The following is a 17,398-nucleotide window of genomic DNA, read 5'->3' as shown; positions in this document are numbered from 1 at the left end:
AACAGCAGACGGCTCTACATGTAAAATCACCTTGTTATCATTTGACGCTGGTCAGTACTGGTGTGAGTCCACATCTGGATCCATCAGCAGCAGCAGCATCCATCTCTCTGTCTCTGGTAAGATCAGACTGTGGAGTTAGTGTTGCTGTGTGGAAATGCACTCTAAAAAGAAAAAAGTTGAACCGACTTAATTGAATTGCTTCTGTAGGTAACAAGCAATTCAATTAAGTTTATCCAACTTAATTTATTAAGTTTAACCAATTCAATATATTATAATCATCCAACTCAATTTGTTAAGTCAGTCTTACTCAAATAATTTAGTTTACTTCAAAAATGGTAAATAAACTTAAATACCACTTTTGACCACTGAAAGCACATATTCACTCATGTATTTAATGCTCAGAGGCAACTTGGCATTAAGTACCCAGGGGACACATTAACATACGGCAGGAGGAAGCTGGAGTCGAACCGTCAACCTTCTGATTACAAGGCGACTGCTCTATCCACAGAGCCACAGTCGCTTACTGGGAATGTGTCCCTGTAAGCTTGAGTCATGGTGTCAGACATGGGACACAAACTGAATTATTTCAAGTAAAGTCAAAGTAAAAAGGTCATTTAAGGAAAATATTTGTGTATTTAGATGACACTGTAAAAAGATTATTAAAATTTAGTTTGGAACTACTTAAAAGTTTGAGTTGACTTTCTGTAGAATTAAATCAAAGAGATTTTAAATGTTTATTAGAACAAAATAAATGATTTGAGTAAGAATGACTTAAATTTGTCATGTTAAACCCCCTTATGAATTAAGTTATAAAATCTTAGCAAATTGAGTTGGATGATCATAATAAATTGAGTTGGTCAGACTTAGCATACAAAACTGGCGTTGAACTCAATTGTTTTAAGTAAAGTCAAAGTGAAAAGTTCCTTCAGGTTAAAGATTTGTAAGTTTTGAGTTAAATGAACACAAAAAGTAAGTTGTCATAGCAAAAGCAAAAGAATTAAGTGAAATTAATGTAAATAAGTCCATAAGATGAACTGCAGCCTAAATACACTTTTTAGAGTGTGGATGAAATGCNCAGCCCACAACCTCCCAGCTGCTTTCTATAAAGATGGCTCCTCCATTGGTGATGGACCATCAGGCAGTTTCACTCTCAAATCAGCGAAGAGCTCTGATGATGGCCTCTATAAGTGCAGCATCAGCGGTCAGGGAGAGTCTCCATCCAGCAGGGTCTCTGTCATAGGTCAGAGGTCATCCTCTAACAGTGTATCTCACTGGTAATCCAGACTCTGGTGATATTTAAACCATCTATCTTCATATATCTTCTATTCTAGGGGAATCAACCATCCCTCCACCCTCCCCTTCTTCATCCTCCTCTGCCTCAGGTCAGCAGCTTCCCTTCAGTTTAACATGAAGACAATAATCACTGTGATCATTTTTCTGCTGATCAGTTTTATTGCAGCTGTTATTACTGATCAGAAGTTCTACCTTTGTTTTTATCGGTCATAAAGATAATGGTGTCAGAATATTTTCTCCTCATTGTACTTCATGAAAAGAAAACTTTGACTGGACCGTCTGCAGACTCTGCTGCCCTTCATGTTCACTGATGTATTTATGTTTGGTTGTGATGTTACTCTGAAACCTGAAGCCGTTTCCTCAGTCCCTTTGCTCTAGCAGATATTTTCAGATGTAGCTTGGATATGTTGCCTTGTTGTATTATTTGCTCTCCTGGCTGTTTTAGTTCATGTGAATATCCTGTTTTTTGCACCAGAACCATCAGTTTCAGTGTCGCTGTAGAGAAGGAAGCACAAGAGGATAAAGATGAAAGTCATGTTCTTTTTTCCAGTAACTTTTTACCCCAATCAAATCTATTTACACAAACAAACCAACTGAACCGCATCTCCCAGGGTTCATTGCGCTGGAGGCCATGATTTGCTTGTAGTTTGCTGCTTTAACTTGGTATTAAAGAATCCAAAATTTCTTTAATACTCCAGATTAAAGAAATTTTGGATTTTTACTTTTTTTTACTTCATTTTTCTACTTCCAAGCTGAACCTAGATGACTCTGTTCAACACTGAGGCTCTCGGCAAACTTCTGCAAGAAATGAAGTGATAGAAATAAAGATTAATTAGCTGGAGGTGAACATTGAGGTTCTGGAAATGAAACAATCCCAGGATCCTCTGGGAGTGACATCATCCCTACAAACAAGATGGAGTCTGCCTTCATCAGCGTGGAGCAAATGACTCACTGGAAACATATGTAGAATCAATCTAGGTTTATGTTATAGTACATATCAGCAATAAGGCAGTTCAGACAGCTTCACATTATAAAATCACATTATGCTGTAAATAACAAGAAGTCTTTTATCCAAACACAATGTAAACTATAAGAAAAGTTCTGCAGGTTCTGCTTGCTGGACCAGCAGGAGAACAATGATCCCAAACACACGGATAATCAGCTGCTGCTCATGATCCCGTCTCCTTCAACACCAGCAGGTCTGAAAACGCAGACAGCTCATCAGAAATGTCATCGCCTGCACTGATGCTTCTTTCTCCCAGTGACAGGATGAACCAGCGTGTTGCTAAGTACGTGTCTGTTGAGTAGAATCGCCTGGTTCTGGTTCGAACCTGAGCTCAGAGAAAGTTGACTTGAGGTGATGGTGGCATGTTGTGAAGAGCAGCTACCAGAACCAAACAGGTTCCTTATTAATAATTCTCCAAAACACTGTGGACATGATGAGGTTGTAGCCGTGGCAGGAGGTCAGATGTGCTTAGGATTTCTGACGTGGAAGAGGAAATGATTCTCACTGACCTTCTGCTGCTAAGCTTAGAAATAACCTGAGAGTCGTTTCTCTACAGGTCGGATGTCTCTGTCTGGAAACTCGGCAAACCAAGGTTAGAACCTGATTCTGTCTGTTTCAGTCGGACTCCTGCAGGAAGTGGAACATATTTAACCTGCGTTCTTCCTCACAGGTCCTCTGACTGTGAATCCCAGCAGATCTCAGTTCTTTGAATTTGAATCTGTGACTCTGACCTGTGAGGACGATCGGACCGTATGGAGTAACACAACCAGAGGAACCAAGAAGCAGTGTGGAGATGCATGGGGAACAGCAGACGGCTCTACATGTAAAATCACCTTGTTATCATTTGACGCTGGTCAGTACTGGTGTGAGTCCACATCTGGATCCATCAGCAGCAGCATCATCCATCTCAACATCACTGGTAAGATCAGACTGTGGAGTTAGTGTTGCTGTGTGGAAATGGATGAAATGCTGTAGTTTGTCTCTGTGTTGAGGTGGATCAGTGATCCTGCAGAGTCCTGTCCTCCCTGTGAAGGAGGGAGATGACGTCACTCTGAGCTGCAGAGCAAAGAATCACCCCCAAAACCTCCCAGCTACTTTCTATAAAGATGGCTCCTCCATTGGTGACGGAGATGCAGGTAACTTCGTTCTCACCAAGGTGAAGAGCTCTAATGAAGGCCACTATAAGTGCAGCATCAGCGGTCAGGGAGAGTCTCCATCCAGCAGGATCTCTGTCTCAGGTCAGGAACCAATACCAGATGGATCAACCATTAATCAATCCATCAGTTAACACGTTCCTCTCTTTATTCAGCTCCCAGCAGCCCGGTCTCTAACTGAGCGTCTGGCCTCTCAGCCTGGGCAGAAGCTGGAAGACAAAGCTGAAGATGTTACTGAGAAGTTTCTCCTGTAACTGAAACAGATATTATCATGTATAATGATGTTGGTTTGAAATATTAATTCATTTATTCGTTAGTTCTGCCCAGGCACACAAACCTCTGAACAAACAAAGGAATAAACTTTAATCCTGGTTTTACTCAGAACTCTGCAGAAGGAACCTTTTAATTGCAGGTTCCCTGAGACTGCTGTCACAAATCTGAGGCTGATTGGTTCCTCAGAGGGAAAGAAGGGAAATGGTCCAGAGCGGAGAGATGCAGCCTCATCGATTCTGGCCTCATGCCTTCAAAACGCCTCTGATGAGCTGAGAAACAGAGCTGCACCGTTTCGGGACATCAGTGGTTCCTGACACTGACTGAGACGTCTGAACGGCTGAACCCACCGATCCGTCAGAGGCTGGTGTCTCCTGGGCAGAAATAACAACTTAGGACAATCAGTTTAAGTGATTTTGTATATTTTTCTGCATTATTTCAAAACTCCTGTTCAGAATGGAGCAGGTCTAACATGCTGCAGCTAAAGCTAACAGTTTGTACGGTTAAAACTTCATTCCAAGGAGTGTTTTTACCACTGATAGTCTGGTCGAACTTAGGTAATCTCTGTTATGGATATTTTCCTTCACTTTCATACCACATACATCCAAAATGTCCCAGTTTAGATCTAAGCTAACCGTGGCTAAAGGCTAAAGCATTAAAAACAGCTGCAGCGAACAACAATGCTCTTCAGCAATTACTGTTATTTTCTGAGTTTTGAAAATAAACAGGAAAATATTACATTTCCATGTTAATTAAGCATCAACTCTTCATAAAGCTTATTGATTTATAAAAGATATAGACATTAAATTAAAAGTTTAAAAATAATTACTTTTTCAAAATAAAGTTCTGGATTTTGCTTTGTGAAATGGTCTCAGCATATTTACCAACTTTGTCAATTTCTCTAAACTAATTCTGAATTAATTTACATTTAATTGGTTTAAACCAGTCTTTCTCAAACTGTGGTTCCCGGACCACAGTTTGGTCCGCGGGCGCCCCTAGTGGTCCGCGAGGTACTGCATGTAAACCACCGTTTCTCTCCCGTGACGTCAGCTCAAAGTGTGACGCCACAGCTAGCTTACCAAAGGATTGTGTTAAAAAATAATGATGGAAAACTGGCTTAAAACCGGGTCACAAAAAAGAAAAGCTGCAGATACCGATGGGAAGGAAACAACGGCAGGAATATTATATGATCAGAACCTGATGTGCATGTTTGTTGAATAAAGTATTTTAATATTCATCTGTTAATAAACTCATATATTAGAAATAAGTTGTCTGTATTTATTCCACACATGCAGAATATTGTTGTTCTTATAACACCAGTACTGAACTTATCTATTATTTTAAAACAAATATTTATGAACAATAACAGACTCAAACATTTTTCAAACTCTGCTACCAAATTTAGTTTTTCACTGTTTTTGTCAAAATATTTCTTTACAAGTTGAAACAAAATAAAGTGTTACAATAATAAGCTATCATTCTATAAACTTTCTCCATAACAATGTTCTTCTGTTAATATTTGATTTTAAAATTTGTGTATTTGATTTTAACATTTTTAGTCTTTCTCCAGATTTACCGTCCAAACAAAAATAAAAACAATTTGAAGTAATAACATCTGGAATTAAACAGAAAATCTTTAAGTCTTACATCAAATATCAAAGCATCAGATGAAACTTTAGAGATTTTAACATGATACATTCTCACCATGTGCCAAAATAAATCTGATTTTTGGTTTCTAGTTCTTCTTTCTGCAGTTTCAAGGCCGTTTCCCTTTAATCAGAAACTTATCATTTCACAACCAAACCAATCGGCTGGGATTTTAAAGCAAACCCAAAAACAACATTTAGTTCTCAAAGCAGTTCTTTATAGTAACAAATATTTCCAAAAACCCACAGAAAGACATTTAAACTGTTCTGAAACATGTTCCCATGTAAGAATTGCATAAATATTACTTTGGTTTAGACTTTCTGATTAGCTGCACAGGAAATGTGCAAAAACATAAATAGATCAGAAAGTAACTAAGTAATAAAAAATAATATGCACACCTGCTGCTGCAGAAATAAATACCTGACAAAATGAGGAAGCAGAAAGTTTCACTGGTGAAGTTCAGAAGAACACCACAAATATTCATATTTCACAAAATATGTTGAGCAACAGTTGCTGCTATAGTTGAAAGTTTTTAATTGTTCAAGAAATTTAATAGGATGTTATTAAGGAATACAGATTCATTTAGTCTCCATGTGATGCTGAGTTTGTGGGTTCCTCTCCTCTGCTCTCGTCTTTTATTGTTTCCTGTTTTGATCTGCAGAGAAAAACTCTGAGATCCTCTGACATGCAGAGATCCAGGAAGAGGAAGAGGATGTTTTCAGTGAGTGTCAAACTGCTGCTGGTCTCAGTGGATCCAGCTGCAGGATGGAGGGAACATCTGTCCACAGGCTGCTGGGTGAGTCCATCTGCTGGATGTGTTGGTGTGGAAATGTGGAGAGACGATCACTGCTGCTTCCCACAGCAGAGCTGATTAAAGCTCCAACTAACCTGAGACTCATTTCTCTGCAGCTCTGATCTCTCTGCTGAGCCGCTCAACAAACCAAGGTTACAACCTGATTCTGGTAACTCTAGATCTAGATTTTATCCTGGGGAGCTGATGAAATGATGAATGTTTTATTATTTCAGCTGCTCTGACTGTGAGTCCCAGCAGATCTCAGTTCTTTGAATTTGAATCTGTGACTCTGACCTGTGAGGATGGAAACAGCTCTGATGGAGGGACTGTGAGGAGAAACACAACCAGAGGAACCAGGACTGAATGTGTTTGGTGGGGGAAATCAGTTGGTTCTACCTGCAAAATCAGCTACTTGTTCCCACATGACTCTGGCCTGTACTGGTGTGAGTCCATGTCTGGATCCTCCAGCAGCAGCAGCAGCATCCAGCTCTCTGTCTCTGGTAAGATCAGACTGTGGAGTTAGTGTTGCTGTGTGGAAATGGATGAAATGCTGTAGTTTGTCTCTGTGTTGAGGTGGATCAGTGATCCTGCAGAGTCCTGTCCTCCCTGTGATGGAGGGAGATGACGTCACTCTGAGCTGCAGAGCAAAGAGTCCAGCCCACAACCTCCCAGCTGCTTTCTATAAAGATGGCTCCTTCATTGGTGATGGACCATCAGGTCACATGACCCTCCTCCATGTCTCCAGCTCTGATGAAGGCCTCTATAAGTGCAGCATCAGCGGTCAGGGAGAGTCTCCATCCAGCAGGATCTCTGTGGAAGGTCAGAAACTTCTCCTAAAGTTTATTTGATTCATTTACAATCATTAGTATCACTTATTCTCTTCTTCCAGTGATGTTTCTGGTATTAAATGTAAATCAGCTTCAGTATTCCTCATTTCTGACCTCAAATATTCTAAAAACAAACAGCAGCTGCTTCCACAGCTTTGCTTCATCAAACCTGTGGTTCGTCTATCAGATCTGATGGCTGTGGTACAGCCATAAGCTGCTGCTCCATCAGTTATTCTGTTAGGGCCTTAGTATGGTCAATCATCCTCATGTGGGTGCTGCTCACACCTCCTGCTGAACATCTGCTCCCTCACAGCAGAGCATGCCATGAATGTTCAGGCTAGTTAGCATGATCACCAGTAATGGAGAATAAACAGTTTTCCTGGGGCAGTAAGTTGTTTTTCTGCCAGTAACACTTTCACAAGTGTGATTGACAGCGCTAAGATCTCTGTTATGGCTTTGATGGGTTATTTTTGACCGGAAATGGCAGCATTAGCAGAGGCAGGAGGTGGATTAGCTTCATTTTTCACAGATTATCTGTCTCATGTTGTTCCGTCACAACATGGTGATATTTTTACCTGCAGGAAAACATCCAACCACAGCCACGCCCACCGCTGAAGCCACGCCCATCGCTGAAGCCCCGCCTCCTCCTCCCTTCTACCACCACGTCAGACTGCTCTTCCTCCTGGTGGTGATTTGTCCGTACATTATACCCACTGTCCTCATGGTGTCTTTATTTCGCCAGAGAAACAAAGGTAACACTTTAAATAACTCACTGATCTGAAAATCTGTCAGTCAGTTCATCAATTAATTGATTGATTTTATGTTTTCTTGTAAAATATTTCTCTAAATTCAGCAAACAACCCGCCTGTGTCAGAGGAAATGACTCCATCCTTCAACGCTACGCAGGAATTGGACGATGTGTATGAAAACGTCATCACTGGTGTGACCACAGAGCATCACTTCTGACATAAACTGGTTTCCAAACAGCAGAAATGTCAAATAACTGCTTTACAAAACTCCAACCAAGAAATCTCTAAATAAAATAATTTCCCAACAAACTAACTGGATTGGATTTTCTGAATTAAAATTGGAAGTAAGCTCACTAGCAGCTGCTTCTTTAGAAAATGGTTTCAATAAATAGATGACATAAATAAATGTATGTATGTATGTATGTATTTATTTATTTATTTTTAGTTGGGGTTTTTTGCGTTTTTATATTGAGAAATCAAAAACACATTCATTTATATTTTACATAAAACACGGCTATATTTGGTTTTTTAGTGTAATACTGAGAATCCAAAAACACATTTTCAGTTTAGATTCCTAAAGATTTCCTCCACTTTTGGTCACTAAAAAGTATTTTATCGTGTGAAACACTGAGTAAGTGCCAGCAGGGGGCGACAGCGCACCGTAACAGCATTAAGCTCCACTTGTGCTTGGCCAGAAGAAGCAGCTGCAGTAAACACAGCGGGCAGTGGATGACGTTTCTCCTGGAACAGTGAACCATATCGGGCTCAGAGATGAAGGAGGACCCGGTGGAGAGTCCCGTTGAGCGGACCCAAGCGGACTTTCTGCGGGGGTTTGTCACCGAGAGGCTCGCCGCGGTGTCCCGGGAGATCCTGGCGGCGGTGGAGACGGTGGTATCCGGATATGAGGAGGAGGCCTCGGGGTTCCGTCTGGAGATCCGCCGGCAGAGGAAGCAGCTGGACCTGCTTCAGAACCAGCTCACTGTCGGAACAAATGGTTCGTGTCTTAAATCTAACAGAGCACTGTGCCACATGAAGAACTCTGTTCAATATTCAAAGTTTTTAAGCTTTTTTCTACAAAACACTCCGTTTTGATACAGTAAGAAACAAAACTAAAGATTATATTAAAACGCTACATAATTTTCTTTAATTCGGCTCTTTTTGCAATGCTAATAAATACACATTTACCATATTTCTTAAATAATTTGATGTATTTCCAGATTTACCATCCAGCAGAAGCGATGGATCAGCTGAGGAAGAGGAGGATTGTCAGACCCAGACTGCTTCATCAAGGTTCCTGCAGCTGATCTGATTCAGTAGCTGATCTATTACACACAGACTGGTTTGAATCTTTTCCATTAACTTGGTACTGCTGCTGTTCCTCTTTCAGCTCTTCATCGCCTCAGTCTGATCGAAGGAAACCTGGCAGACCTCAGATCAGTGACGCACAGAGCGCCATACACCTCAGCATCCGCGTCCTGAAGGACTCCAACATCAGCATCCTGTCCAGAAATGGTACCTTCCCCCACTGACCTGTTTATTTATCCCAGAGAAAAAAAACGTCCACAGACGTTCAAGCTGTAATTCATTTTCATTTTTCCTCGTTTCTTGTGACTCTGTCTGATTTTTTCATAATGTGTCTGGATTCATGCTGATGTAAACGCAGCAGTGACTTTATTCTGTCTGTCTGTGTTTCTCTGCTTCCAGTGGTGAAGAAATGTCCTCTGGTGTCCCTGACGTGTCCTCCAGGCCTGCAGGAGTTGGACTTTCTGAGCCTGCTCAGGTCTGCTGTCCCCCAGCTGGCTGCAGACGACAAACCGTTTCACATCTTAACGTTGGATAAGAGGCGGAGACTTCAGCGTCTGACTCTGAAGACGGTGACGCCTGAGGAGATCGTCAGAAACGTCAAACCCACACGACTTAGAGAGCCTGCAGTCTACATTAGACTGGAGGTGAAGCAGAACTTCTGGCTCGTTTTGTTGCTCAGCAGCTTTTAGTTTTCAGGTTCTGATGTTTTTTTTCTTTTCCAGACAAAGAAGGAAACTCAGGAAGAAATTCCTTCTCTTCAGATGGAGAAAAGTTCTGCCATGTTGGTCTGTGAGGAAACTAGACAACCAAAGGAGACGAGGTAGGACGTCCAGAAGGTTGATAAATTCTAGCTTTTATTCATTTGATTATGTAACAAAAAACCTCAGTAATTCATAAAAACAACAATTTGGATGTTTTATTGCTTGAAAAGGCATAATTCTGTAAAACTATTGTTTTGGGACTAAATACTTTAGGATTAATGAATAAATAAAGCTGATTATCATCAACATTTCTACAGAAATATTTAATTAAACAAACAATTTATTCTTTTTCTTGGTTTAATTGGTTTTCTTGGATGGACATCATCATCACAACATCATAGGGAAACAGAAGACGACTGTCTGATGATGTCAGTGTCAGGTGACGACTCCATGGCGCCCCCTGCTGCTCCGATGGACAGAGATGATGGGAATGAAGGAGAGACAAACGGAAGCGACAGCAGCTGGAAGCTAGATGTTAGTGATGATCGGGAAAAGAAAGACGCCGAGCTCATTAGTGAGAAAGAAGACGTCAATCCGTCTCATTGGACAGAAACTGAGAGGGCGTCTGCTTTTTCCTGTAAGGTTTGTGAAGCTGCCCAGAAATCTGAGGTTGCTCTCATTAAACACGCCTGGAGACACCTGGAGGAAGCAGGAAGTGTTTGTGGAGTCTGTGGAGAGTCAGGTGAGGCATCAGAGGATCATTTTCATAGTGAGCACAGAACGGATGACTGTCCCAGCTGTGGAGAGTCTTTTCTCAGTGTCCTCAGTCTGAATGAGCACCTGAAGGTCCATTCAGGACAGCAGCCTGTCCAGCCTGAGGTTAGCTCGTTTACGTCTGGGTTGCCTCCGGAGAACAACCACAAACTCTGTCATGAATGCCCCACCTGCCACAAGCTGTTTGAGGTGGAGACGCAGCTAAACGCTCATCACAGGACGCACAGGAAATGTAAAACGTACCTCTGTGGAGTCTGTGGCAAATTCCTGAGCAGCAACAGATCTTTGTCCCGCCACAAGATGACACACTCTGGAGAAAGACCCCACAGATGCCAGGTCTGTGAGAGGGGCTTCAAGCTGGCCACCACTCTGAAGCAACACGAGAAGATTCACATGAACAGAGAGAGACCGTACCTCTGCGACGTCTGCTGCAAGATGTTCCTGACCAGCAAGCAGCTCGTCATCCACATGAGGACGCACACCAACGAGAAGCCGTACCGCTGCGACCGCTGCGGGAAGGGCTTCACCACCAGGGGGCCGCTGACCATACACATGCGGGTCCACACCGGGGAGACGCCGTACCGCTGTCCTCACTGCGGCTGGTCCTTTAAACGGAAGACTCACCTGGACGACCACGTGGCGATCCACACAGGAGCCAAACCCTACGTGTGTGGGATCTGCGGGAAAACGTGTGCCAGGAGAGCTTACCTCACCGTCCACATGAGGACGCACAACGGAGAGAGACCGTACAAGTGCTCCCTGTGCGAGAAGGCCTTCACTCAGAGCCACTGCCTGAAGACGCACATGAAGAGCCACAAGGCTGCACAGGCGGCATCGTAGAAACTTTGATCTGCACACAGGACTCTTCAGTATTTATCATCATGACTCTTAAACTGTTTCTGGCTTTAAAGCTGAAATATCACCAATAAAATTTAGCAGGAAGTCCTTGTTGGGTTTTTCTTCCTCATCATAAACAATTCTTGGCAATAAAGTAATTTCAATAATTTATAGAGAAACAAGAAATATCAATGATAAAGATTTAAAATCCAGTAAAACAGGTCTTTATGTATAATCTTTACAATGAGCTGCCTCTTTATCCCAAATAATGAGGCAGCTCTTTATTTAAATATTCTCACAAAATGCAGAAGAAATTGGAAACTGAAATTGATTTACATTTTTCTGGTTTATTTCTATAACCAGCTTCACTAGTAGGATTTTTACTCGATGCTAAAGTCCTCTAACTATGAGGGGAAGTCAGTGTTCAATAACTTTAACATATTCTTGTCTATTGCGAGAAAAAGGTTTTTTTTCTTCCAACACTTTCAGTCAAACGGTGCTGGAGTGTTTTTCCAGTGATTTTGAAATAAACATTAGCATGATTAGCATGATTAGCATGCTAACTGAAGTCTGAAGGGAAGCTGTTGTGTCTTTTGTCTTTGCATTTCTCTAGGAAGGCGGGTAACTAACTGGTCACTCTGATGTGTGTAACTTCAGTTATGAGGCAAAGATTTAAAGTGGAGAAGTAAAAACTGAAAAATAAGAATTCATTCTGGTGCAAATGTTCATCACCATACAGTCCATAAAGATGAACAAATTAAGAAAACCTGATAATAAAAGTATTTTATCACTGTATCTGTGTGTTTGTGACAAACAAATGAGACAATTTCATTTGTTGGAGGCAAACAAATTTTCCTCATCACTGTTTTAACCTGAAACCAGGCAGAGCAGCAGAAACAGCAAAACATCCCAGAAATGATCACTTTTAGCATCAGTTCCAACTATAAATGTACAATAGTTTAAAATATCATGCTGTATGTAATAAAGAACACACTACAGCTTTAATAATGCACACACTGAGATCCAGTGTTCTTCCAGAGGTTGATGCACTTCAGGTATTCAAAGTTCAGTCACGAATAATTTCACTGTTGAATCAGCTGCATTTTGTCTGCATATTAAAACAAACATCTTTCAGACCTTAAATGATCCCAGAAGAACAAGGTGTGTATTCAAATCCTGGTCCAGAGATCAGCACACCTGCTGCTCTGTGTGATGACAGCAGTGGCTCTTTTACACCTGGAATTGTTTTTGTTTTTTTTATGAATTCTTTCTCATGACCAAATTCATTTGGTTGATCTAAACTTCAACATAATTAATAATCACATTGTAGCTTAATGACAAAATAAAACAATGTCTAAGTTTTTAGGATAAACATCTGGTGCCAAAAATCAAATGTAACTCATTTCACTGCAACAGAAAAACCAGGAGGCTGTAGAACAAAAACCTTTTATGAAAAAACATTTTTTTTTATTGGTGGAACAAAACCATGGTGAATGGAAATGCAGCTACTGATGGTCTCAGGTTAGTTTGACATCTACAGTTTGATGCGACTGTGTTGAATTTCATCACCGTTTCTTCATCCAGACTGACTATTACTAACTATTACTCACCCTGACCTAAACTAGTTGTTTCCACTTCCTTTGTACTCAAAAGATGATGATAATGATGAAGCCTCACCTTTGCTTTCTCCAAAGCTTCAGTACTTTAACTAGATGAGTTAAAATGCATAAATATTGTGTCGCTGCAGGTTAGGAGTTTAAAATGTGCTCTGACAGTTCCCCTGTTGCACTGGCCAAACTTTTATATCTTTATAAGATATAATAGAGATATATCTTACAGATATATATATTTTTTGTGGAAGAAAATAAAACCTCATTCTGACTCATTGCTTTGTTTGCAGCATCGGAGTTTTCCTGCCCGCTGTAGAAACATCAGTGGTAAAATCAGACTGCTAGGAAGCTCAAACCAAATGTCAAACAGAAACATTGCACACTCGGCACTTTTGTTCTGCTGAGTCGACATGAACAGGATGGTGCTCACTGAGTTTGCCACCAGCCTGAGCAGGAGAAGAACTGTTATGGCTGTAAGAGCGTAGAAAGCTCTTCTCTTTGATTGGTCGATGTGATTCTTTCTGCCCAGTTCCCCCGGTCCTGGCCGCTTCAGGGCGCAGAGGACCGAAACGCTGCAAAACGACACGATAACCACATGCGCTCCAAAACTGAAGATGCTGGTGATGAGGTTGAGCTTATGGCTGCCCAGACTGAACTCAGTCAGATTGAGGAGGCTCAGCAGCCAAACGCATGCCGAGCAGATCCTCCTCATCCTCACTCCAGCTGCTGGTCTCAGTGTCATGTAGGTCACAGGCTTCACCACGGCGACGTAGCGCTCCACGCAGGTCAGCAGCTGCAGCAGAGACTGTCCCAGAGCGGAGACGGGCCAGGTGCAGAGCCCGGTCACCATCATCGGGTGCAGGTTGTTATAGCTGCCAAAGCACAGCACCGAAAACCCCACGAACAAATTCAGCTGCAAGGCGACGGAGTGGAGGAGGAAATGGTCAGAAGAACGGTGCTGCTGCTGCCTCAGCCGTCTGCAGGCCAGGCAGAGGAAGAACACGAAGAACGGCAGGAGGAGGAAGATGATGATGCACAAAACAGAGAAGATGTAGAAGTTAGCCGTTGACTTGAAGCAGTCGTTCATCAGCAGGTAGAGAGTGAACAGGTGAGTATTTGGCATGGAGCCGTCGGCAAGAGAAGAATTAGTCGACATGTTCCTTTAAAGGGGTAGGAAGACCTTGAGGAGAGGAAAAGCAGATGCAGATGACAGAAAAAAGAGCTGAATTTTCCTTTGAATGCGACAATTTTTAAATTCTTGCGCCACTTCAGATTAAAGGTATTAATGGAAGAAAACCTCCAGGCAGAGGAACCTGATAAATGTGAAGTAATCTGTCCATCCCACCGTAGATGATGCTATAAATTATCTAAACATCAAGACACTCCAACTCCTCCACTAAAGGTACAGATCAACTCTTTGTTCCTGTTAAAACAGCCTCAGAGTTCAGGCCATCTTAACTCAGCTTTCATGTCAACACCATAAAAATCATAACAAATCTGACAATAAATATTTAAAATTAGGTTAAACGTCACAAGGTAGGATCACTAAAATAACTGCTCACCTCAGGACAAAGTCTGGAGCTTCGGTTTGTTGCTCATGTCTGGATGAAGGTTTGAACTAGGACTTTTACTCCTGACTGTGTCTGTAAATGTTGCTGCTAACTTTGCATAATGCAAGAATTTAGGACACATTTTATGGTACGTTGCAAAAGGCAAATTTATTCTTTCAATGTTTTTTTTTCTACTGACAAGCAAAGCGATAAAACAATTTGAATATTATGTCCCATCATGGTGGAACTGTTGCCTTAAAACAAGAAGACAATGGAGTCAGATTTCATCTTCCTGCAGAATCTGCAGGTTCTGTCATTCATGTCTCCCTGCTAAACACATTTAGATATAAAAACATACAAAACCTCACCAGGTCTGACCTCATAAGTAACTTTAATTAATAAGCATCCATGATAAATATTGGGCTTGTCTTTTCTACAAGCCAGTAAAATCCTGTTTCTTTTTATGATGGAAACTTTCAGAGGAAGTCGGTGAACATCAGGAATGAAAAACAATTCCTATACTTTCAAGATTAACAGACTTTACAAACTTCTCTGTTTCGTTTACATATTCTTATTTTGCTCATTTTACAACAGTTACTGTTAAATAAAAGTCTTGTTTTTATAAACTTCATGCATTATTCGCACAGCAGAGCTTGTTATTTTCTGCTCTGTACAGAAACAGCAGCGGAACCGCCAAGCTGCTGGGCAAACTGAACCAAACTACACATGAAGCAACCAAACACCAATCACTGTAGCTCATCGAAGTAGAAACTTTCAAAGCAAAGCAAACAAAGTATCCAAAGAACAACATCCACAGAGCTGCTGTTATAGTCATTATGGTTCTGAAAGCCTTTTTCTTTGAGCGGTCGACCCGGTCTCCAGTCACGTCCCCAGGCCTCGGACGGACCAGAACCCGGAGAACCGAGAGGCTGCAGAAGGAAACGACGGCAAAACTGAGGCTTGATAAGGAGAAAAGTTGGAAAAAGGGGATGGCAGGGAAGTACAGGACGACCAGCGCCCCCCAGGCGAGAGCAAAGAGCCAGACGACGCCGACGCAGACGTTTCTGATCCTGAGTCCGCTCGTGTTTTTCAGCTTCAGGTAGGTAATCGGGTGGATAACAGCCAGGTATCGCTCCACACAGGTCAACACATGGAACAGAATCTCCCCAACAACAGTCAGTGATAACATAGAGAAACCAACCACAGAGAGGCTTGGGACGACATATCCCAAAATGTAGCAGACCAGGCCCGGTGCTTCGGTCAGCTGCATGACGACCATGTGGTAGGTGATGACGTCAGAGTGGCTGATGGGCTGCTGCCGCTGCCACCGCCGCCGGTGACCCAGGTACAGGACCCACACGGCAAAAGGGACGATGAGGACGGCTCTGGTGATGAGGAAGGCGGTGGCGGAAACGGAAACATGGGATTCCTGGCAGTAGTTGGACTGGAGATGAACTGACTTGTTGGACGGGACGGACCAGTTAACGGTCATGTCAACAGTCTGAGGATGACGTGTACGGAGGACAAATGCTGCAAAGCAGAACACAACAGCAGTAAAGGCGCCGGTCCAAAGTCAATGTTGGGTTATGGTAAAAAAATAAAACAAATCACTCGATTTTAGCCAATTAACTGATGTGGAGAAGATGTCACTGAATAAATGTTGTTGGTCTATTTCTAATGATTGAAATGTCAGTTTATTATTGGGTAGCAGTTTATTATGTTTTAAACAAAAAGGCTGACATGAATCAATATTGATTCCTTAACTTTGATTCCATATAAAATCAACCAAATGCAGAAGGTGGTTGAATCAACAGTTTCAGTTATGGTTGACATCCTAACGTTGACTCAACATGTGAGTCTCCAACCACTTTCCATATAATTTAAAAGTCAGGCTTCAACATGGAGTCAATATTTCTAACCATATTTCAACGTTGATTCACTCATATTTTGCTCTCTGGAACACAAAAATGTTCTTAAATTTTGATTTGATCCATGTTTTGTATTCAGTCATAACCCAATCAGACAGCAGCTGTGTCTCCATTAATCTATAATTGCAAAAATTGAAATTATAAAAATAAATTTGCTCTTTGATAAAAAGTTGTTGCGTTAGGATGAGGTAATTTTCTCCGGCAGCATTAAAATAGATGCTAAACTGCAATGGAAACATGTTTTCCGCATCACACGAGTCACATGATCAACAACAGGATGTTACTACTGGAGGAAACGACGAAGAAGACAACAGGAAGTAGCAGAACATCCTAACTCCATGCAGAAAGACCCCAAGCTGGGGTGTGGCAGCCATGTTAGATGATCTTAAATATTCAAATGGAAACATCTGGAACCAAACTGGGTGTTTAACCATTTCTAAATGGGTCAGAACCGGCTGAACACGGTCAGGCTCTTCTGGATCCATAAAGCACCTGAAGTGGATAAACAAGGTAGTTCATATAAACCTCATACATCTCTGGATGCAGGGTTAAAACTTTCCTTAGTTTTATTTTTAAACAGACATATTTTACAGTCTGTCTTAGTCTTTGCTGTTTTGAATAAATGTTTCACTTCTAATTACTTACGCTAATTATTTTACAATCAAACTTTAGCTTTGCTGACTGTAAATTGATTAAAAATCTCAATCTAGAAACAACAATTATATTTTCATTTTGATAACTTCAGGAATAAAGTGGAACAGATTTGTACTCCTAATAAATACCTTAAATATCTCATTCAAATACAGAGTTATGTAATGTATGGATCTGAGCAAAGCAGATAATCAGTCATGTTCAGAATATTAACAGCTAAAATTATACCTCTAAAAGATCAATTCAGTGTTTAAATTTAGTATTTATACAAAATATTTAACTTCTAACTCCAGAATGTTGTAT

General features: G+C 41.3%; 2 protein-coding genes across 3 annotated transcripts in view; both read left to right on the top strand.

Moving 5' to 3' along the window:
• Positions 1 to 8,012, top strand: part of LOC103149104 (Fc receptor-like A) — an 18,352-nt gene extending 10,340 nt beyond the window's left edge. Inside the window, exons 5-11 of one of the 2 annotated variants that reach the window (XM_016679689.1) lie at positions 1,332 to 1,382; positions 2,856 to 2,891; positions 2,970 to 3,186; positions 6,632 to 6,663; positions 6,737 to 6,982; positions 7,572 to 7,742; positions 7,844 to 8,012. In XM_016679689.1, the coding sequence (XP_016535175.1) occupies positions 1,332 to 1,382; positions 2,856 to 2,891; positions 2,970 to 3,186; positions 6,632 to 6,663; positions 6,737 to 6,982; positions 7,572 to 7,742; positions 7,844 to 7,956 (866 nt within the window). In that variant the 3' untranslated portion in view covers positions 7,957 to 8,012. Of the gene's footprint in view, positions 1 to 1,331; positions 1,383 to 2,855; positions 2,892 to 2,969; positions 3,219 to 3,291; positions 3,538 to 3,608; positions 4,988 to 6,631; positions 6,664 to 6,736; positions 6,983 to 7,571; positions 7,743 to 7,843 lie in introns of those variants that run through there. The other variant, XM_016679690.1, reaches the window with a different exon arrangement.
• A 384-nt stretch (positions 8,013 to 8,396) lies between these two features.
• On the top strand, positions 8,397 to 11,461 carry LOC103149058 (zinc finger protein 250-like). The gene is made up of 6 exons (XM_007568074.2): positions 8,397 to 8,733; positions 8,957 to 9,029; positions 9,127 to 9,251; positions 9,444 to 9,688; positions 9,767 to 9,864; positions 10,147 to 11,461. Exons 1-6 carry the CDS (start codon positions 8,511 to 8,513, stop codon positions 11,357 to 11,359), a joined length of 1,977 nt encoding a protein of 658 aa, XP_007568136.1. The 5' UTR covers positions 8,397 to 8,510; the 3' UTR covers positions 11,360 to 11,461.
• Positions 11,462 to 17,398: the final 5,937 nt, after the last annotated feature.

Source organism: Poecilia formosa, unplaced genomic scaffold (genome assembly GCF_000485575.1).
Source record: "Poecilia formosa unplaced genomic scaffold, Poecilia_formosa-5.1.2 Scaffold217, whole genome shotgun sequence".
Taxonomy (NCBI): domain Eukaryota; kingdom Metazoa; phylum Chordata; class Actinopteri; order Cyprinodontiformes; family Poeciliidae; genus Poecilia; species Poecilia formosa.
The sequence above is the reverse complement of the archived record's forward strand: the minus strand, read 5'-3'. Positions and strand labels throughout refer to the sequence as shown.